General features: G+C 45.7%; 1 protein-coding gene across 9 annotated transcripts in view; it reads left to right on the top strand.

Moving 5' to 3' along the window:
- Positions 1 to 20,188, top strand: part of LOC118397250 (protein Aster-B-like) — a 104,016-nt gene that overhangs the window by 69,735 nt on the left and 14,093 nt on the right. For 7 of the 9 annotated variants that reach the window (XM_035791955.2, XM_052518873.1, XM_052518885.1 and 4 more), the window contains 3 exons: positions 11,671 to 11,890; positions 16,982 to 17,002; positions 18,416 to 18,439. In XM_035791955.2, coding sequence (XP_035647848.1) covers positions 11,671 to 11,890; positions 16,982 to 17,002; positions 18,416 to 18,439 — 265 coding nt within the window. The remainder of the gene's footprint in view (positions 1 to 11,670; positions 11,891 to 16,981; positions 17,003 to 18,415; positions 18,440 to 20,188) is intronic. The other 2 variants (XM_052518877.1, XM_035792196.2) reach the window with 1 other exon arrangement.

Below are 20,188 nucleotides of genomic sequence, written 5' to 3' on the forward strand. Positions count from 1 at the left end.
AGAGTAACCCATTGTAGCATGTGTACTTATTCATCATGTTATTATTTGTTTATATTCTGCATTGTTGGGAAGGGCCCATAAGTAAACGTTTCACTGTTAGTCTACACCTATTGTAAACGAAGCATGTGACATATATCATTTGATTTGGCTAAGGCTACAACGCTCTTGTCTGACTGTACATGTTAGCAGCATGTGTACCTGGTCTTGTCTAATAAGCAAAGACACACATTACTGGGAGTGAGCTGATCAAACCTCCATTCATATGCTGAGGATTTATCCACGTTCCCATTGTTTTGTTTTATCTCGAGGAGAGCACTGCCGAGAATTCCCTGACGAAAAGCAGTGATGTTGGTTTCCATGGAGACGCAGCCTTTATCATGTTGAGGGATGTGTGATCCAACTCTGAATGCTCACGATAACTGGCTGCACTGTTCTGAACATTTTTCAGACGCACATTCAATGCATTTAGGCTCTAGGCATGCAATATTAGTCGGCTTAGGTTGATGATTCATGTTTTGAAATACAGGTGCATAGGCTTCTATCCGATCAGGAGACAGAGAACAGAGCTGACAGCAGGTGATGTTAGGGCCTGTGATCATTATGACCCTGGGGTCAGTCAGAGCCATTACACTTATGGAGTGAGACTGGCCATAATGTGGTTATAAACCCACAGTTAATGGTAATGATGATGACTGGCAGATATCTGACTGGGTAGTTCTAGTATGGTGTGTGCTCAGTTCTGATCTTAACTCTGTCTGGTTCTGTAGATCTGATGAAAGTCAGGTGAGCGTGAGATCGTTAGTAACTGAGCCAGGATGTGACATGAAAGATGATGCAGCTCACACAGCCCACTGGCATATGAGAACTGTTCTGTGTGTGTGCTTGTGTGTGTCAGTGTCTGCGTGAATGTGCACCCAGGTGCATCTGCGCCCTGTGGGTGCGTACGTCTATATCCTGTACACGCATTTATCCTGTACACGCATATATCCTGTACACGCATTTATCCTGTACACGCATATATCCTGTACACGCATTTATCCTGTACACGCATTTATCCTGTACACGCATTTATCCTGTACACGCATTTATCCTGTACACGCATTTATCCTGTATACTCATTTATCCTGTATACTCATTTATCCTGTACACTCATTTATCCTGTACACGCATTTATCCTGTACACGCATTTATCCTGTACACTAATTTATCCTGTACACTCATTTATCCTGTACACGCATTTATCCTGTACACGCATATATCCTGTACACTCATTTATCCTGTACACGCATTTATCCTGTACACGCATTTATCCTGTACACGCATTTATCCTGTACACGCATTTATCCTGTATACGCATTTATCCTGTACACGCATTTATCCTGTACACGCATTTATCCTGTACACGCATTTATCCTGTACACGCATTTTTCCTGTACATGCATTTATCCTGTACACGCATTTATCCTGTACACTCATTTATCCTGTACACGCATTTATCCTGTACACGCATTTATCCTGTATACTCATTTATCCTGTACACGCATTTATCCTGTATACGCATTTATCCTGTACACGCATTTATCCTGTACACGCATTTATCCTGTACACTCATTTATCCTGTACACGCATGTATCCTGTACACGCATGTATCCTGTACACGCATTTATCCTGTACACGCATTTATCCTGTACACGCATTTATCCTGTACACTCATTTATCCTGTACACGCATTTATCCTGTACACTCATTTATCCTGTACACGCATTTATCCTGTACACGCATTTATCCTGTACACGCATTTATCCTGTACACGCATTTATCCTGTACACGCATTTATCCTGTACACGCATTTATCCTGTACACTCATTTATCCTGTACACTCTTATCCTGTACACGAATTTATCCTGTACACGCATTTATCCTGTACACGCATTTATCCTGTATACTCATATATCCTGTACACGCATTTATCCTGTACACGCATATATCCTGTACACGCATATATCCTGTACACGCATATATCCTGTACACGCATTTATCCTATACACGCATTTATCCTGTACACGCATATAGTCCTGTACACGCATATATCCTGTACACGCATATATCCTGTACACTCATATATCCTGTACACTTTTACATGCTTACAGCTGAAGTCGGAAGTTTACATACACCTTAGCCAAATACATTTAAACTCAGTTTTCACAATTCCTCACATTTAAGCCCAGGAAAAAGTCCCTGTTTTAGGTCAGTTAGAATCACCACTTTATTTTAAGAATGTGAAATGTCAGAATAATAGTAGAGATAATTATTTATTTCAGCTTTTATTTCTTTCATCACGTTCCCAGTGGGTACACTCAATTAGTATTTGGTAGCATTGCCTTTAAATTATTTAACTTGGGTCAAACGTTTCGGGTAGCAAGCCACCCCTTTTTCCTCCAAACATAACAACGGTCATTATGGCCAAACAGTTCTACTTTTGTTTCATCAGACCAGAGGACATTTCTCCAAAAAGTACGATCTTTGTCCCCATGTCCCCATCTTTTTTATGGCGGTTTTGGAGCAGTGGCTTCTTCCTTGCTGAGTGGCCTTTCAGGTTATGTCGATATAGGACTCGTTTTACTGTGGATATAGATACTTTTGTACCTGTTTCCTCCAGCATCTTCACAAGGTCCTTTGCTGTTCTGGGATTGAGTTGCACTTTTCGCACCAAAGTACGTTCATCTCTAGGAGAAAGAACGTGTCTCCTTCCTGAGTGGTATGACGGCTGCATACTATTGTTTGTACAGATGAATGTGGTACCTTCAGGCGTTTGGAAATTTCTCCCAAGGATGAACCAGACTTGTGGAGGTCTACAATTTTTTTTTCTGGGGTCTTGGCTGATTTTTTAAAATTTTCCCATGATGTCAAGCAAAGAGGCACTGAGTTTGAAGGTAGGCCTTGAAATACATCCACAGGTACACCTCCAATTGACTCAAATGATGTCAATTAGCCTATCAGAAGCTTCTAAAGCCATGACATTTTCTGGAATTTTCCAAGCTGTTTAAAGGCACAGTCAACTTAGTGTATGTAAACTTATGAACCACTGGAATTGTGATACAGTGAAATAATCTGTCTGTAAACAATTGTTGGAAAAATGACTTGTGTCATGCGCAAAGTAGATGTCCTAACCGACTTGCCAAAACTATAGTTTGTTAACAAGAAATTTGTGGAGTGGTTGAAAAACAAGTGTATGTAAACTTCCGACTTAAATTGTATACCCTTACACACACGAGTATAGGCCTATACTCACAAATGCTCAAACATATTCTGAATCATCATTGTCTTGTATATTGAAGTATTATGCAGTAGGTACGTGTGCATACAGTCAGTTCTCCAGACACATGCAGTACATTTGTACAAACACACTTTTGCTTATCAAATAATAACACCACATAATTTATTTGTAACCACAATATACTCGATCAGAGCTGATGATCCATCCCATTAGTTAGATGAGAGGTCAGCTCTGGGTACTGCAGAGCACAGCCACAGAGATCCCTGACAGTTAGGATCAGCCAGTTCACTACCCAGCCCCACCCAGTTCACTACCCACAGCACCACCCAGTTCCCCACCTAGTTCACTACCCAGTTCCCCACCTAGTTCACTACCCAGTTCCCCACCTAGTTATCCACCCAGTTCACTACCCAGTTATCCACCCAGTTCACTACCCAGGTTCCCCACCTAGTTCACTACCCAGGTTCCCCACCTAGTTCACTACCCAGGTTCCCCACCTAGTTCACTACCCAGGTTCCCCACCTAGTTCACTACCCAGTTCCCCACCTAGTTCACTACCCAGTTCCCCACCTAGTCCACTACCCAGTTCCCCACCTAGTCTACTATCCAGTTCCCCACCTAGTTGTCCACCCAGTTCACTACCCAGTTCCCCACCTAGTTCACTACCCAGTTCCCCACCTAGTTCAATGCCCAGTTCCACACCTAGCCACTACCCAGTTCCCCACCTAGTTATCCACCCAGTTCACTACCCAGATCCCCACCCAGTTCCCCAACCAGTTCACTAGCGTTGACCAATAGCAGTGGATTATAAAGGGAATAGGGTGTCATTTGGGAAGTTGTCTTTGCAGGCTGGTCTCAAGAGACAGGACCTAATAAACAGGTTGGCCTGTGGTTCAGGAAGGGAAGCGTCCCTTGCTCCACTCCTCCACTTCTCTCCTCCTTTCCTCTCCTCTCTTCCTCACCTCTCCTTTACTCCTCTCCTATCCTCCTCCTCTCCTCTCCTATCCTCCTCTGCACTCCTCTTCTATTAGCGCTACTGTTTCTCTACCTCTATCCAATCTGTCTGTCTTGATCGTCTGTAATGTAGGCAGTATACAATGGCCAGGAGAGTTTGACTTTGGGAAGGCTGGAGATGGAGGGAGAGATTGAGAGAGAGAGAGGCTGGCACCGTTCCTCCTGTCCCCTGCTACAGTGTTCTCTGGTCATATTGTCAGATTGACAATTGCACCATAACTCAACTGAATATCAACAACATTATAATAACCATGGTACTTAACTGTCTCTGTTACTCTGAGGTTGTAACGTCGTTCTTCGTTTGTAGAAAGAGAGTCGGACCGAAATGCAGCGTGGTGGTTACTCATGACTTTAATTTAAAAAAGCGACACATGAAATAACTATACAAATACAAAACAACAAACGGAACGTGAAACCTAATTACAGCCTATCTGGTGAAACTACACAGAGACAGGAACAATCACCCACGAAATACACAGAGAAACCCCGGCTACCTAAATACGGTTCCCAATCAGAGACAACGAGAATCACCTGACTCTGATTGAGAACCGCCTCAGGCAGCCAAGCCTATACAACACCCCTACTCAGCCGCAATCCCAAATACTACAAACCCCAATACGAAAATACAATATATAAACCCATGTCACACCCTGGCCTGACCAAATATATAACGAAAACACAAAATACAATGACCAAGGCGTGACAGAGGTCTGCTCATGGACTTGTTCTCATCTGTCCAGAATCGTTAGAAAAGCCTTATTTTGTCTATAGCTCATCTTTCCATGGTGTCGATAACTTGTTCAGTCTGAAGAGATTGAAAACAGCACCTACATCATTAGGATTTTTAAGCATGAAAATGAGATTGCAGAAAAGCTATCCAATAAAGGTTTAAATGTCAATGTTAGGTGGATTAAGTCCAATTATTTTCCAAATATAATTTTTCAGTGTGTATTTACATGTGCACCCCAGGTGAGTGCTTCTCCTGGCTCTTCAAAGATACAGCAGTGGGATATTACATCTATTATCTGACTCATGGTTTTCACTAATCCTCATGACTCATGTAGAGAATGCCATCTGTTTTTTCTGGTGCTTGCTGCTGCTGCTGTTGTTGGTCTGTGGGTTATGTAGGCTAGCTGCTGCTGCTGCTGTTGTTGGTCTGTGGGTTATGTAGGCTAGCTGCTGCTGCTGTTGTTGTTGGTCTGTGGGTTATGTAGGCTAGCTGCTGCTGCTGCTGTTGTTGGTCTGTGGATTATGTAGGCTAGCTGCTGCTGCTGCTGTTGTTGGTCTGTGGGTTATGTAGGCTAGCTGCTGCTGCTGCTGTTGTTGGTCTGTGGGTTATGTAGGCTAGCTGCTGCTGCTGCTGTTGTTGGTCTGTGGGTTATGTAGGCTAGCTGCTGCTGTTGTTGGTCTGTGGGTTATGTAGGCTAGCTGCTGCTGTTGTTGGTCTGTGGATTATGTAGGCTAGCTGCTGCTGTTGTTGGTCTGTGGATTATGTAGGCTAGCTGCTGCTGTTGTTGGTCTGTGGATTATGTAGGCTAGCTGCTGCTGCTGCTGTTGTTGGTCTGTGGGTTATGTAGGCTAGCTGCTGCTGTTGTTGGTCTGTGGGTTATGTAGGCTAGCTGCTGCTGTTGTGGTCTGTGGGTTATGTAGGCTAGCTGCTGCTGTTGTTGGTCTGTGGATTATGTAGGCTAGCTGCTGCTGTTGTTGGTCTGTGGATTATGTAGGCTAGCTGCTGCTGCTGCTGTTGTTGGTCTGTGGGTTATGTAGGCTAGCTGCTGCTGTTGTTGGTCTGAGGGTTATGTAGGCTAGCTGCTGCTGCTGCTGTTGTTGGTCTGAGGGTTATAATAATAATAATAATATATGCCATTTAGCAGCGCTTTTATTTCTGTAGGCTAGGCTGCTGCTGCTGCTGCTGTTGTTGGTCTGTGGGTTATGTAGGGCTGCTGCTGCTGCTGTTGTTGGTCAGTGGGTTTTGTAGGCTAGCTGCTGCTGTTGTTGGTCTGTGGATTATGTAGGCTAGCTGCTGCTGCTGCTGTTGTTGGTCTGTGGGTTATGTAGGCTTGCTGCTGCTGTTGTTGGTCTGTGGGTTAGGTAGGCTAGCTGCTGCTGTTGTTGGTCTGTGGATTATGTAGGCTAGCTGCTGCTGCTGTTGTTGGTCTGTGGGTTATGTAGGCTTGCTGCTGCTGTTGTTGGTCTGAGGGTTTTGTAGGCTAGCTGCTGCTTCTGCTGTTGGTCTGTGGGTCTTGTAGGCTAGCTGCTGCTGCTGCTGTTGTTGGTCTGAGGGTTTTGTAGGCTAGCTGCTGCTGCTGCTGCTGTTGTTGGTCTGTGGGTTATGTAGGCTAGCTGCTGCTGTTGTTGGTCTGTGGGTTATGTAGGCTAGCTGCTGCTGTTGTTGGTCTGTGGGTTATGTAGGCTAGCTGCTGCTGTTGTTGGTCTGTGGATTATGTAGGCTAGCTGCTGCTGCTGCTGTTGTTGGTCTGTGGGTTATGTAGGCTAGCTGCTGCTGTTGTTGGTCTGTGGGTTATGTAGGCTAGCTGCTGCTGTTGTTGGTCTGTGGGTTATGTAGGCTAGCTGCTGCTGTTGTTGGTCTGTGGATTATGTAGGCTAGCTGCTGCTGTTGTTGGTCTGTGGATTATGTAGGCTAGCTGCTGCTGTTGTTGGTCTGTGGGTTATGTAGGCTAGCTGCTGCTGTTGTTGGTCTGTGGGTTATGTAGGCTAGCTGCTGCTGTTGTTGGTCTGAGGGTTATGTAGGCTAGCTGCTGCTGCTGCTGTTGTTGGTCTGAGGGTTATGTAGGCTAGCTGCTGCTGCTGCTGTTGTTGGTCTGTGGGTTATGTAGGCTAGCTGCTGCTGCTGCTGTTGTTGGTCAGTGGGTTTTGTAGGCTAGCTGCTGCTGTTGTTGGTCTGTGGATTATGTAGGCTAGCTGCTGCTGCTGCTGTTGTTGGTCTGTGGGTTATGTAGGCTTGCTGCTGCTGTTGTTGGTCTGAGGGTTTTGTAGGCTAGCTGCTGCTTCTGCTGTTGGTCTGTGGGTTTTGTAGGCTAGCTGCTGCTGCTGCTGTTGTTGGTCTGAGGGTTTTTTAGGCTAGCTGCTGCTGCTGCTGTTGTTGGTCTGAGGGTTTTTAGGCTAGCTGCTGCTGCTGTTGTTGGTCTGAGGGTTTTGTAGGCTAGCTGCTGCTGCTTCTGCTGTTGGTCTGTGGATTATGTAGGCTAGCTGCTGCTGCTGCTGTTGTTTTTGGTCTTTGGGTTATGTAGGCTAGTTGCTGCTGCTGCTGTTGTTGTTGGTCTGTGGGTTATGTAGGCTAGCTGCTGCTGCTGCTGTTGTTGGTCTGTGGGTTATGTAGGCTAGCTGCTGCTGCTGCTGTTGTTGGTCTGTGGGTTATGTAGGCTAGCTGCTGCTGTTGTTGGTCTGAGGGTTATGTAGGCTAGCTGCTGCTGCTGCTGCTGTTGTTGGTCTGTGGGTTATGTAGGCTTGCTGCTGCTGTTGTTGGTCTGATGGTTTTGTAGGCTAGCTGCTGCTTCTGCTGTTGGTCTGTGGGTTTTGTAGGCTAGCTGCTGCTGCTGCTGTTGTTGGTCTGTGGGTTATGTAGGCTAGCTGCTGCTGCTGTTGTTTTTGGTCTGTGGGTTATGTAGGCTAGCTGCTGCTGCTGTTGGTCTGTGGGTTATGTAGGCTAGCTGCTGCTGTTGTTGGTCTGTGGGTTATGTAGGCTAGCTGCTGCTGCTGCTGTTGTTGGTCTGTGGGTTATGTAGGCTAGCTGCTGCTGCTGCTGTTGTTGGTCTGAGGGTCTTGTAGGCTAGCTGCTGCTGCTGCTGTTGTTGGTCTGTGGGTTATGTAGGCTAGCTGCTGCTGCTGCTGTTGTTGGTCTGTGGGTTATGTAGGCTAGCTGCTGCTGCTGCTGTTGTTGGTCTGTGGGTTATGTAGGCTAGCTGCTGCTGTTGTTGGTCTGTGGGTTATGTAGGCTAGCTGCTGCTGCTGCTGTTGTTGGTCAGTGGGTTTTGTAGGCTAGCTGCTGCTGTTGTTGGTCTGTGGGTTATGTAGGCTAGCTGCTGCTGCTGCTGTTGTTGGTCTGTGGGTTATGTAGGCTAGCTGCTGCTGCTGCTGTTGTTGGTCTGAGGGTTTTGTAGGCTAGCTGCTGCTTCTGCTGTTGGTCTGTGGGTTTTGTAGGCTAGCTGCTGCTGCTGCTGCTGCTGCTGTTGTTGGTCTGTGGGTTATGTAGGCTAGCTGCTGCTGTTGTTGGTCTGTGGGTTATGTAGGCTGTGGGTTATGCTGCTGCTGCTGTTCTTTTTGGTCTGTGGGTTATGTAGGCTAGCTGCTGCTGCTGTTGGTCTGTGGGTTATGTAGGCTAGCTGCTGCTGTTGTTGGTCTGTGGGTTATGTAGGCTAGCTGCTGCTGCTGCTGCTGCTGTTGTTGGTCTGTGGGTTATGTAGGCTAGCTGCTGCTGCTGCTGTTGTTGGTCTGTGGGTTATGTAGGCTAGCTGCTGCTGCTGCTGTTGTTGGTCTGTGGATTATGTAGGCTATGTAGGCTGCTGCTGCTGCTGCTGTTGTTGGTCTGTGGGTTATGTAGGCTAGCTGCTGCTGCTGCTGTTGTTGGTCTGTGGGTTATGTAGGCTAGCTGCTGCTGTTGTTGGTCTGTGGGTTGTTGTAGGCTAGGCTGCTGCTGCTGCTGTTGTTGGTCAGTGGGTTTTGTAGGCTAGCTGCTGCTGTTGTTCGTCTGTGGGTTATGTAGGCTAGCTGCTGCTGCTGGTCTGTGGGTTATGTAGGCTAGCTGCTGCTGCTGCTGTTGTTGGTCTGAGGGTTTTATAATAATAATAATAATATATGCCATTTAGCAGACGCTTTTATCCAAAGCGACTTACAGTCATGTGTGCATACATTCTACGTATGGGTGGTGGTCTGTGGGATCGAACCCACTACCCTGGCGTTACAAGCGCCATGCTCTACCAACTGAGCTACAGAAGGACCATATTTTGTAGGCTAGCTGCTGCTTCTGCTGTTGGTCTGTGGGTTTTGTAGGCTAGCTGCTGCTGCTGCTGCTGCTGTTGTTGGTCTGTGGGTTATGTAGGCTAGCTGCTGCTGTTGTTGGTCTGTGGGTTATGTAGGCTAGCTGCTGCTGCTGTTGTTTTTGGTCTGTGGGTTATGTAGGCTAGCTGCTGCTGCTGCTGTTGTTGGTCTGTGGGTTATGTAGGCTAGCTGCTGCTGTTGTTGTTGGTCTGTGGGTTATGTAGGCTAGCTGCTGCTGTTGTTGGTCTGTGGGTTATGTAGGCTAGCTGCTGCTGCTGTTGTTTTTGGTCTGTGGGTTATGTAGGCTAGCTGCTGCTGCTGCTGTTGTTGGTCTGTGGGTTATGTAGGCTAGCTGCTGCTGTTGTTGGTCTGTGGGTTATGTAGGCTTGCTGCTGCTGTTGTTGGTCTGTGGGTTATGTAGGCTAGCTGCTGCTGCTGCTGTTGTTGGTCTGTGGGTTATGTAGGCTAGCTGCTGCTGTTGTTGGTCTGTGGGTTATGTAGGCTAGCTGCTGCTGCTGCTGTTGTTGGTCTGTGGGTTATGGTCTGTGGTTATGTAGGCTAGCTGCTGCTGTTGTTGGTCTGTGGATTATGTAGGCTAGCTGCTGCTGCTGCTGTTGTTGGTCTGTGGGTTATGTAGGCTCTGTTGTTGGCTGCTGCTGCTGCTGCTGTTGTTGGTCAGTGGGTTTTGTAGGCTAGCTGCTGCTGTTGTTGGTCTGTGGGTTATGTAGGCTAGCTGCTGCTGCTGCTGTTGTTGGTCTGTGGGTTATGTAGGCTAGCTGCTGCTGCTGCTGCTGTTGTTGGTCTGAGGGTTTTGTAGGCTAGCTGCTGCTTCTGCTGTTGGTCTGTGGGTTTTGTAGGCTAGCTGCTGCTGCTGCTGTTGTTGGTCTGTGGGTTATGTAGGCTAGCTGCTGCTGCTGCTGTTGTTGGTCTGAGGGTTTTGTAGGCTAGCTGCTGCTGCTGCTGTTGTTTTTGGTCTTTGGGTTATGTAGGCTAGCTGCTGCTGCTGCTGTTGTTGGTCTGTGGGTTATGTAGGCTAGCTGCTGCTGCTGCTGTTGTTGGTCTGTGGGTTATGTAGGCTAGCTGCTGCTGCTGCTGCTGTTGTTGGTCTGAGGGTTTTGTAGGCTAGCTGCTGCTGCTGCTGTTGTTGGTCTGAGGGTTTTGTAGGCTAGCTGCTGCTGCTGCTGTTGTTGGTCGGTGGGTTATGTAGGCTAGCTGCTGCTGCTGCTGTTGTTGGTCTGAGGGTTTTGTAGGCTAGCTGCTGCTGCTGCTGTTGTTGTTGGTCTGTGGGTTATGTAGGCTAGCTGCTGCTGCTGCTGTTGTTGGTCTGTGGGTTATGTAGGCTAGCTGCTGCTGCTGCTGTTGTTGGTCTGTGGGTTATGTTGGCTAGCTGCTGCTGCTGCTGCTGCTGTTGTTGGTCTGTGGGTTATGTAGGCTAGCTGCTGCTGCTGCTGTTGTTGGTCTGTGGGTTATGTAGGCTAGCTGCTGCTGCTTCTGCTGTTGGTCTGTGGGTTTTGTAGACTAGCTGCTGCTGTTGTTTTTGGTCTTTGGATTATGTAGGCTAGCTGCTGTTGTTATTAACTGTATTAGTGGGTAGCTTTCAAGCCTATTTGCTGTGATATAACCTGAATACTCACTCCGGGGATGAATGGGAACATACGTCTCGGTCTTTACATGGTACACTAGTAGGCCTAGCATTACCTGTGGGACGGCAACACATTAGCATCATTAACATTTAGCCAGCAGCATACCACCCTGCATCCCATTGCTGGCTTTCCTCTGAAGCTAAGCTGGGTTTGTCCTGGTTGGTCCCTTGATGGGGGACCAGATGCTGCTGGAAGTTAGAGGGCCAGTAGGAGGCACAGTGATTGGGGACAGGGCAGTCATTGGGGATATTGCCCTGTGTAGGGGGCAGTCTTTTAGATGGGACGTTAAACAGCTGACCTGACTTTCTGTGGTCAGTAAAGAACCCATGGCACTTATCATAAGAGTAGGGGTGTTAACCCCGGTGTCCTAGCTAAATTCCCAATCTGGCCGTCATACCATCACGGTCACCTAATCACCCCCAGCTTCCAATTGGCTCATTCATCCCCCTTCTTCTCCCATATAACTATTCCACAGGTCGTTGCTATAAATATGTTCTCAGTCAACTTAACTTACCTGGTAAAATAAGTGTAAAGAAAATGGCTTACACTTAGATAAGGTGTTTAAAGAACTGTAGAGTGGTACTATTAGTTACTACTATGTTATTCATGTAATGTGTGTCAATGGGTTTTGCTCCGTCCCTACATTTTCAAACAGTGCAGAATATGTAGTTTCATGATGTGATGAAAGTGTTTAGAGAAATATAATTAATACTCCCTCTCTCTCTTTCTCACCCCCAGCACTGCCAGTAACTCGAACAGGAGTACGCCTGCTTGCTCGCCCGTCCTGCGACCTAAACGCTCGCGCTCACCTACGCACCAGAGCCTGGAGCCTGGTGAGAATATGGTGGAGAAGGGCCACTCGGAACACTCCTCTGATAAGTCTCCCTCCACCCCCGAGCAAGTGGTCCAGCGAACCTACTCTCTGCAGTCCGCCCGCAGCGGAGGCAAGAACTCCAAGGTGAGCCTCACTGCGCAGGTGGGCCGTCTCCGTCTCAGTGCCCTCTTCTTTCCACCACCCACACTACAGTACAATATCATTGTCCTCTTTCCACCAATCGCACTACAGCACAGTACAGGATCATAGTCCTCTTCCACCAATCACACTGCAGCACAGTACAGGATCATATTCCTCTTCCACCAATTACACTACAGCACAGTACAGGGGCATAGTCCTCTTCCACCAATCACACTACAAGACAGTAGGTCATAGTCTCAAATAGTACTGCCAACAGTGCCGTTTTCAAAATGACTAGTTCATCATAGAGTGCATTCATAACTCACAAATAAATAATGTCAGTCTGGCCTATCACGTCAGTTCAGCAAGACATTTGTATCCTCCCTGAACATCACTTCCAATACAATCTGAAATCAACATTTATTTGGTGATCACTGGGGTGATACAGGGGGATTAATTATGTTTTGTGATAAGATTTTTGTTTTTTTACTGTTTACCCCTGACATAGTGTCTTGATAACCTCCAAATGTTGCCAGTAAAGTCGTATTGTCTTCCTGCATTCCATAAAACATGTTCTGTAAGAAATAGTCAACGAGAAGGAGTGAGATATAGTGATATCTTGTGAAACGGCATGGTTTTATCAGCTTTTATTTTCCATTCCATAGTGATTTTACCCCCATCATACCTCTGCATTAGGCACACCATACTGGATCAAACATGCCATCCTCATGTAGCCCCAATTGACAGTGGTATAATGTACTCCTGATAAATGCTGCTATGACTCTGATAGGGTAATGTCCAACTCCCATCCTCAAACTATAGGTCAGATCTAACTGTCACTCTCGTACAATTGGCCAATCATAGACTGAGTAACGAGACCCTCAGCACATCAATTGTGGATAAGGACCCATCATCATCAGGAAAGATGCTTCACTGTATTCAGATTCACTGTATTCACTGTATTCTTCCCTTATTACCTCCCTCCCTTTCTCCCTCCCTCCCTTTTCCCACCCTCCATCCCTCTCTCCCTCCCTACATCCCCTGGACCCATCTGGTCCTATCAGAGCAGCATTGTAATCACAGGCCGGGCACTCAGTCAGTCAGCCCACTCCATCGCAGCACTCAGGCAGTCATTAACTGCAGCTATCTCAACTCTGCAAGGCTCGTTCTGACAGAGGGTAGTAGGCAGGTCAAGAGGCTGTAGTCTCACTTCTCGCTCATCAGAATCTGAATTGAAGAGTAAGGTAGTGGAGTGAAGGACAGGAGCTTTGACTGTGGGTAACTCAGCGTACATCTCAAGCAAAACATGAACATGAGAATATTGGGTGATATATTTAGTACTTTCCTCCACTGAAAATCTTATTGTTGTGAAGTGATAAGGAGTGTGGTAGTTGGCAGTAATGGCTCTCTCACCTCTCATCCGTTTTCCCATTCACTCACTGTTCACAGTGCTCCCCAGTCCTTGTGGTGTCAGACATCTGTTGCTTTTGTCATTGTGTTCTCCTCTTCTCTCATCCTTTCTTCTTGACACAGAGCGCTTGCTTTCTCTTACTTTCGCTGCCGCCATATGAAATGTCTGTGATCTGAAACTGACTGTTTAAAAAAAATGGGTTCTTTCAGCTGTTGTATCTTGCAGTTTTTTAGTTTCTGATTTCTTTGTTCTTCTCCTGATGCATGCTAGTCTCACAAGCGACTTTCCAAAGTAAGCATTACTCTTTTCTGTTCTTTAATCCCACCCCACCTCCATGTCTTGTGAGCTGTCCTGTGCCCCCTCCACCCACCTCTTCCATCTGAACACACTCCCTGCAGATGGTATCCATGTTGCTATAACCTTCTCCTCTACCCCCCTCTGCCACCCTGCCACCTTTCCTCTCATCTAACTCCCTGCAGGGCTGCTGGCTTTCAGACACATCTCTCTCCCAGCTTGTCTCAGTGTGCTTCTGTTCCATCTCCTCCAACCCCTGTCCCAAGTCCATTAAAACTTCAACATAGCTCGTTGTTGTGTCTAAACTAAGAGCACCCTAATCTCTGAGATGCTGAGTATGTGCCTGAATGCAGAGGGACGGTGGCAGGGGGAGACTGTAAAATTCCTTCCGCATCCCTTTCCACCACTCCTGTGTGACATTAATTTTTGATGACCCTAGAGATTTCTACATCAGAAGCTCCTTTTCTCTGCCTCACATCAAAAGCCCAGAATACACCACTCCTCTCCTCAGACAAGACAGCAGCAGAGGCCATGTGTCACCGGTTAGTTACAGCATTCTCATGTAAGGACCCTTGCACATCAGCACATTCGCTGCATTCGGCTACATTCAGCTTTGTCACGGACTATGAGACAGGCAGACAGGATGGGGTAAATGGCAGCCAAGCGACATTTGGTCAGTTGAGTTGGTGTTCAGGCGGTGTCTGTCCCATTTCACAGCACACCCAGTCGATGACATCACCCCTCAGGCCCGTGGTGTGGCCGAGTGCCAACCCTCTCTGGTCCCGCGTGAGCACCCAGCCGGCGGTCAGCAGGAGTCACATGACCCTGGCACTGTGTGCAGTCGCCCAGGCAACGTGAGCTCTGTCACCCTAGTCTAATGCAATCCAGAAACACACAGACAGACAGGCAGGGAGAGGGGCTCCTCTCTGTATAGGACCTGGGCCGGCGTTCCCACACTAACTAATTGGCTGGCCGCTTCAGTGATGACGGCTCTGCTCAGTCTCCCACTGTCACCAATCAATGAGGCTGTTTATGGAACTGTAAACAGTAAGCAGCACTACAGAGAGAGTACATAGAGACTCAGCATAAAGACCCATCTCAGACCAAAACACTGAGACATGGACACATCATGAAAGTAGAGTTAGATAGGACAATAGTGTGTCTTGGCACTACAAATACGCAAACCTGGATATTTTAGTGTTTTAGCCTAGTACTCTTAGTACACATGTAAATCAAAAACAAAGCCTTTTCCCCTCTCTTGTTTCTGATCTCTTTCCTTCATGTTGGTTAACTCTTCATTTTCTCTTTAATTTCCTTTCAGTATGACAGACTTAACCTGATTAAAGTAAGCATTTCCTCTTGCTTTTATTTGCCCATTGATCCCCTAGCCTGATTTGACCAATGACCTTCTCTTCCCATCATCTGTAGATGTGTGATGCACAGGTGGCCGGTGGCACCTTAATTGGGGAGGATGGGCTCATAGTAGTGACTGGGAAGGAATAAATGGAGTGGTATCAAAGACATGGTTTCCATTTACTCCTTTCCAGCCATCCTCCCCTCAGCAGCCTCCTGTGGTGTGATGTCAGTCAGCGCCCCTACCTGTTTCCATTTCCTGTCTCAGACCAGAACTTCCTCCTCTCCTCTCTCTCCTCCCCCCTTAAAGTGTCCCTCCTTTTGTACAATGTTATATATCAAAACGTTGATATAACATCTCAGTTGGTAGAGCATGGTTGGTTATGTGTTTTAGTAGTTGTGGAATTTTGGGATTTAGCAGTTGTTTGTGGGTTCAATTCCCATGGGAGACCAGTGTGAAAAAGTATGAAAATGTATGCACTTAGATCTGATTATTATTTAGGCTTGGTGCTACAGTCTTTATTTACTGTTCCACTAGGTTGAACAGGCCTGCTCAGTTCTGTTCATCAGAACTACGTTGTTGTTCTAGTGTTGATTGAAGCTATGTGGGTTATACCTGATAGGTTTGTCTGGGTTACAGCTAGTGCTGGCCAGTTCTGGTTTGGCCCAGTTGGTTGGTTGAGAGAGCTGACCCTGACTCTGGCCTGGTTGTGTAAAGTAACTAGTCGTTCCAGGCCTTTCTGAGCCTCAGGGGAATCCAGGCCAAGACACTACTACCGTACACAAGCTCTCTCTGTTACACAGTCCACTTAATCAGTGTTAACCTGATTCGTAGTGCTGCTGACACACATCCCCAGACACACATGTGCTTCGTGGGGAAGCAAATATGTGATTTAGACATGCATGCACATTTACACACATGTAGGCTATAAAGATGCACTTACAAACATGCAATTACACCAACTCCAAAACACATTTACAATGGCAGGCATACACACACACACTTTGCAGACACCTTAAGGCTTAAGTCGTCTCTCACGCCTCTGTCACCTTCAGATAAGATTAGCCCTGTCCACGTCAGAGCCCAAAGCCCAGGGACAGGACTGGGGCCTCACAACTCTCAGACAGGAAACACTACACGCTTATCTGATAGCTGAAATATTGGATTATCTACATTCACATCTCCAAAGGATTGATTGACAGTAGTAGCCTCGCACCAGTATGCCTCTTGTATGTTGTCACTGAAATGACAAAACATATTATTTGTAGTTGCCTGGTTAAATTTTTTTATGACGTCAAGGGGAAGCCATTTTGTTCTACTCCTGCTATTTACTACTTGACACAAACTGACATTTATTTACCGCTAAAATCGTGCTTGATTATCCTGCCATTTATTCACCCACTGGATCCCCCTAGCATGCCTACCTCTCGGATCACAATGGTGAGACGTATTACACTCTCTTTATAGCCCCATAAAACAGAAGCAGGTGAGTTATGGTTGGAATAAGCACTCTTGTTATGGTCCTGCCAATAACAGTGTGTACACTGCCCTCTGCTGTTAGAAAATATACAACACACAGCAGTACACAATTCATGTCTATACGCAAGCATTTAGAAGCAACTCTAAATCGTTAATACATTATTTTAAACACTTAGAAACAAAGATAAATATATTGTACCACACACAACCCTAGCCCAATCTACCATCTGCTTATCAAATATCCATGCAAATGAATATTTGTGAGGCCCAAAAACAACAAAGAAATCGTTGAAAAGTCTAACTAAAATATGTGACAAGCTCAAAGGGATACAACTCTGTTGGATAGCAGCAGAGGTCTGTTTTCAATGTAGGAGGTGCCCACCCAGAGGTTGACATTCACACATTCTATAAATACTCACTGTCGGTTTTTATCGTCCCTTGACCTCTATGTGTTTATGATATTGAGCCCTGTGGCCAAGTATTGGTGTATCCTTGTCTCATTGACTTACACTTGTCTTTGTTCTCTCCTATCTGCTTTGTTCCTCGCTGTCTACAGAAGAGCCAGAGCTGGTACAATGTAAGTTTCATCCTCTTCTTACTCTTTCTGTTAAGAGGTGTGTGTGTGTGTGTGTGTGTGTGTGTGTGTGTGTGTGTGTGTGTGTGTGTGTGTGTGTGTGTGTGTGTGTGTGTGTGTGTGTGTGTGTGTGTGTGTGTGTGTGTGTGAATCACATAAGGTTATATGTCAAAGGTCACTTTCATATGGAGCTCAGGCTTACCCAGGATGCTAACCAGTGGGATTTAGAGTTCTAAGAGTCTAGGGTTACAGTGTGATGGCATGCTGAATTAATCAGAAAAATTACTGATGAATAATGAATGAACCAAATGCTGTGAGGATGAATAAAAGTGTCCATTTTGTTGCAAATTCCTATACCTTACTACAGATGTGATTCATAGATGAAATGTTTGACAGACAGAAGCGTCTTGTAGCGAAAGTGTGGTGACAGCCTGATCCAGTGATCTCAGTCCAACACCAAGACCATTACACCAAGAGGTCCTGACTTAACACAAGGTTGCCGGCCAGTGTACTAAGAGACAAGGTTGCTACAGTGCCTTGCGAAAGTATTCGGCCCCCTTGAACTTTGCGACCTTTTGCCACATTTCAGGCTTGAAACATAAAGATATAAAACTGTATTTTTTTGTGAAGAATCAACAAGTGGGACACAATCATGAAGTGGAACGACATTTATTGGATATTTCAAACTTTTTTAACAAATCAAAAACTGAAAAATTGGGCGTGCAAAATTATTCAGCCCCTTTACTTTCAGTGCAGCAAACTCTCTCCAGAAGTTCAGTGAGGATCTCTGAATGATCCAATGTTGACCTAAATGACTAATGATGATAAATACAATCCACCTGTGTGTAATCAAGTCTCCGTATAAATGCACCTGCACTGTGACAGTCTCAGAGGTCCGTTAAAAGCGCAGAGAGAATCATGAAGAACAAGGAACACACCAGACAAAGTATTAACTTAAGGGGGCTGAATAATTTTGCACGCACAATTTTTCAGTTTTTGATTTGTTAAAAAAGTTTGAAATATCCAATAAATGTTGTTACACTTCATGACTGTGTCCCACTTGTTGTTGATTCTTCACAAAAAAATACAGTTTTATATCTTTATGTTTCAAGCCTGAAATGTGGCAAAAGGTTGCAAAGTTCAAGGGGGCCGAATACTTTCGCAAGGCACTGTACATTCTTATGGGGCTGAAATGAGTTCCTTTCGTTATGATTCTTCTAAAACAGCCAAGTAAATCTACTTGATGGCTCAGTTGGCCATCTTTATGTGAGAAAGGATTTGATACCCAGATATGGTGGTATTATGAAGCCATGGTTTCTCCTATGGTGTCTCTGTGGGACTCTTTTCCCTTGTTCTGTTGTTTTATTCCTTTCTTTTGTTGTTCTTTGTGTTTATATATTCCCCCTCTCTCCCTAGCATGAAAGACAACACATCCTGAGAGTAAGCATGACTTGTATTCTTGTGCAACTTTTCAAATATCTCTCTGCTTATTCCTTTTTCTTGGATCACTTGGCTGGTCTGCCTTTCCACTTGTCTGCTCCTCATCCCTCATTGATTTGGTTGATCAGTATGTTGTTTTCACCTGAGAGCGAAGCCACAATATGCAGCACTATGGTGGTTAGATGACCCAATGCCATGGCCACATTGTGGTTGTGTCTGGAAAAATTGTGTTTTCAAAATGGCTGCTGTGTGAAGGGGAACTATAGGCTTCTCAGAGCTGTGATGGTGGTGATGCAACAGGGGTGTATTCATTAGTCGGAGACCGTTGCAAAACATTTTGTCTGTTGCGAAAATTTCACCAACGGAAACTGTTTACTCCAAATGGAAAATGTTTATTTTTCTTTTGTTTCTTTTTTGAGGTAAACAAAAACAAGAGTTTCTAATGGATGAATTATTGTATGTCCCTCCGTGTTTCGTTCCGTTTGCTTCCATTTGGTTCCTAGAGTAAACGATAAACAGTTTCCATTGCAAAACATTTTGCAACAGGCCAGTTTGCTCAATGTATCATACTAAACCCATGGACCATGGTCAGTGTCTGGAGCAGCCCTGAATGCCTTGAATGACAGGGGAATGGAGCATGAGACTGGTTAGCATGTTCCAGTCCTCACACGTCTTCAAATGTGTTTGTTTTGTCATTATGGACTCATTGGTTATAGTTGGGCATTGTTGCATAGTGAAACCTGATATGGGGATTCTCCAGAATGTTGAGGAAAAACATGGTCCACATCTAATGCTTTCTGATACTCTCACCTTTAGCTACTCACATTCATTTCTCTACTGTTCTACCATTACTAAAGGAAAGCATTCATAATGCCAATCTAGACATGATGTTGCTCCCATTAACTATGTAATTATACCTAATCTCTGTTCTGGACCATTGAAACATATATTGGTATGTGTCTGATGCAGTGCTATACCTGAGGGCATGTGGTAGGCTATGTGGTAGGCCATGCAGTCACTGTGTTTCTCTACAAGGCAGTGATGTTCTCCCGTGGCACTGAACCTACTGGGATTACATCACAACCGTCCTGATATGAGGTCTAAGCCCAGTAGAGACACACAACAGGCCCCACCCTGCCGTATCAACTTTCCTAATGACTCTGTTGCAATGCTTTCATGGCAACTGTACAGGACCTACGCAGGGAGTTGAGGTATTAACAAGGAAATCAATGTCTGCCAGACACCGAATGTAGTGGCTCATAGTATCGACAGTGACTAAAGTGGCTGGTTTAAGAGACTGCTTTTCTCCTAGAGATTTGTGAGGTGAAATGTCTGCCTCCTCATACTCTCTGGTCTATGAAAACATTATAGTTTATCTCCCCTGCATATGAGAGAGGGGGGGGACAGACATGTTTACTCTGAGGTAGATTCTCACACAAAGGACACCACTGTAGATCTCCTAACACATGTTTTTTACAGCAGTGTGTCTTATGCAGGACAGGGTGAATAGTCAGAGATCCTGGCTTGACTGTGTTTCTAAACCAGCCAGCACCTCTCTGCTGAGCTGTTCCCACATCTGGTTCTAATCAACAGACCCTCCCAGCATCAACAGACCATTGGCAGGGAAATTGACAAAGAAAGGTGTGTTTCAGATAGAGACGAAAGTCTTCACACGCACATTCATACACACTCCCTTGACAGTGCCACTTACAATGGCTATACACATGCATACACCTTCCTGACCACTCC

Source organism: Oncorhynchus keta, chromosome 1 (assembly GCF_023373465.1).
Source record: "Oncorhynchus keta strain PuntledgeMale-10-30-2019 chromosome 1, Oket_V2, whole genome shotgun sequence".
NCBI lineage: Eukaryota > Metazoa > Chordata > Actinopteri > Salmoniformes > Salmonidae > Oncorhynchus > Oncorhynchus keta.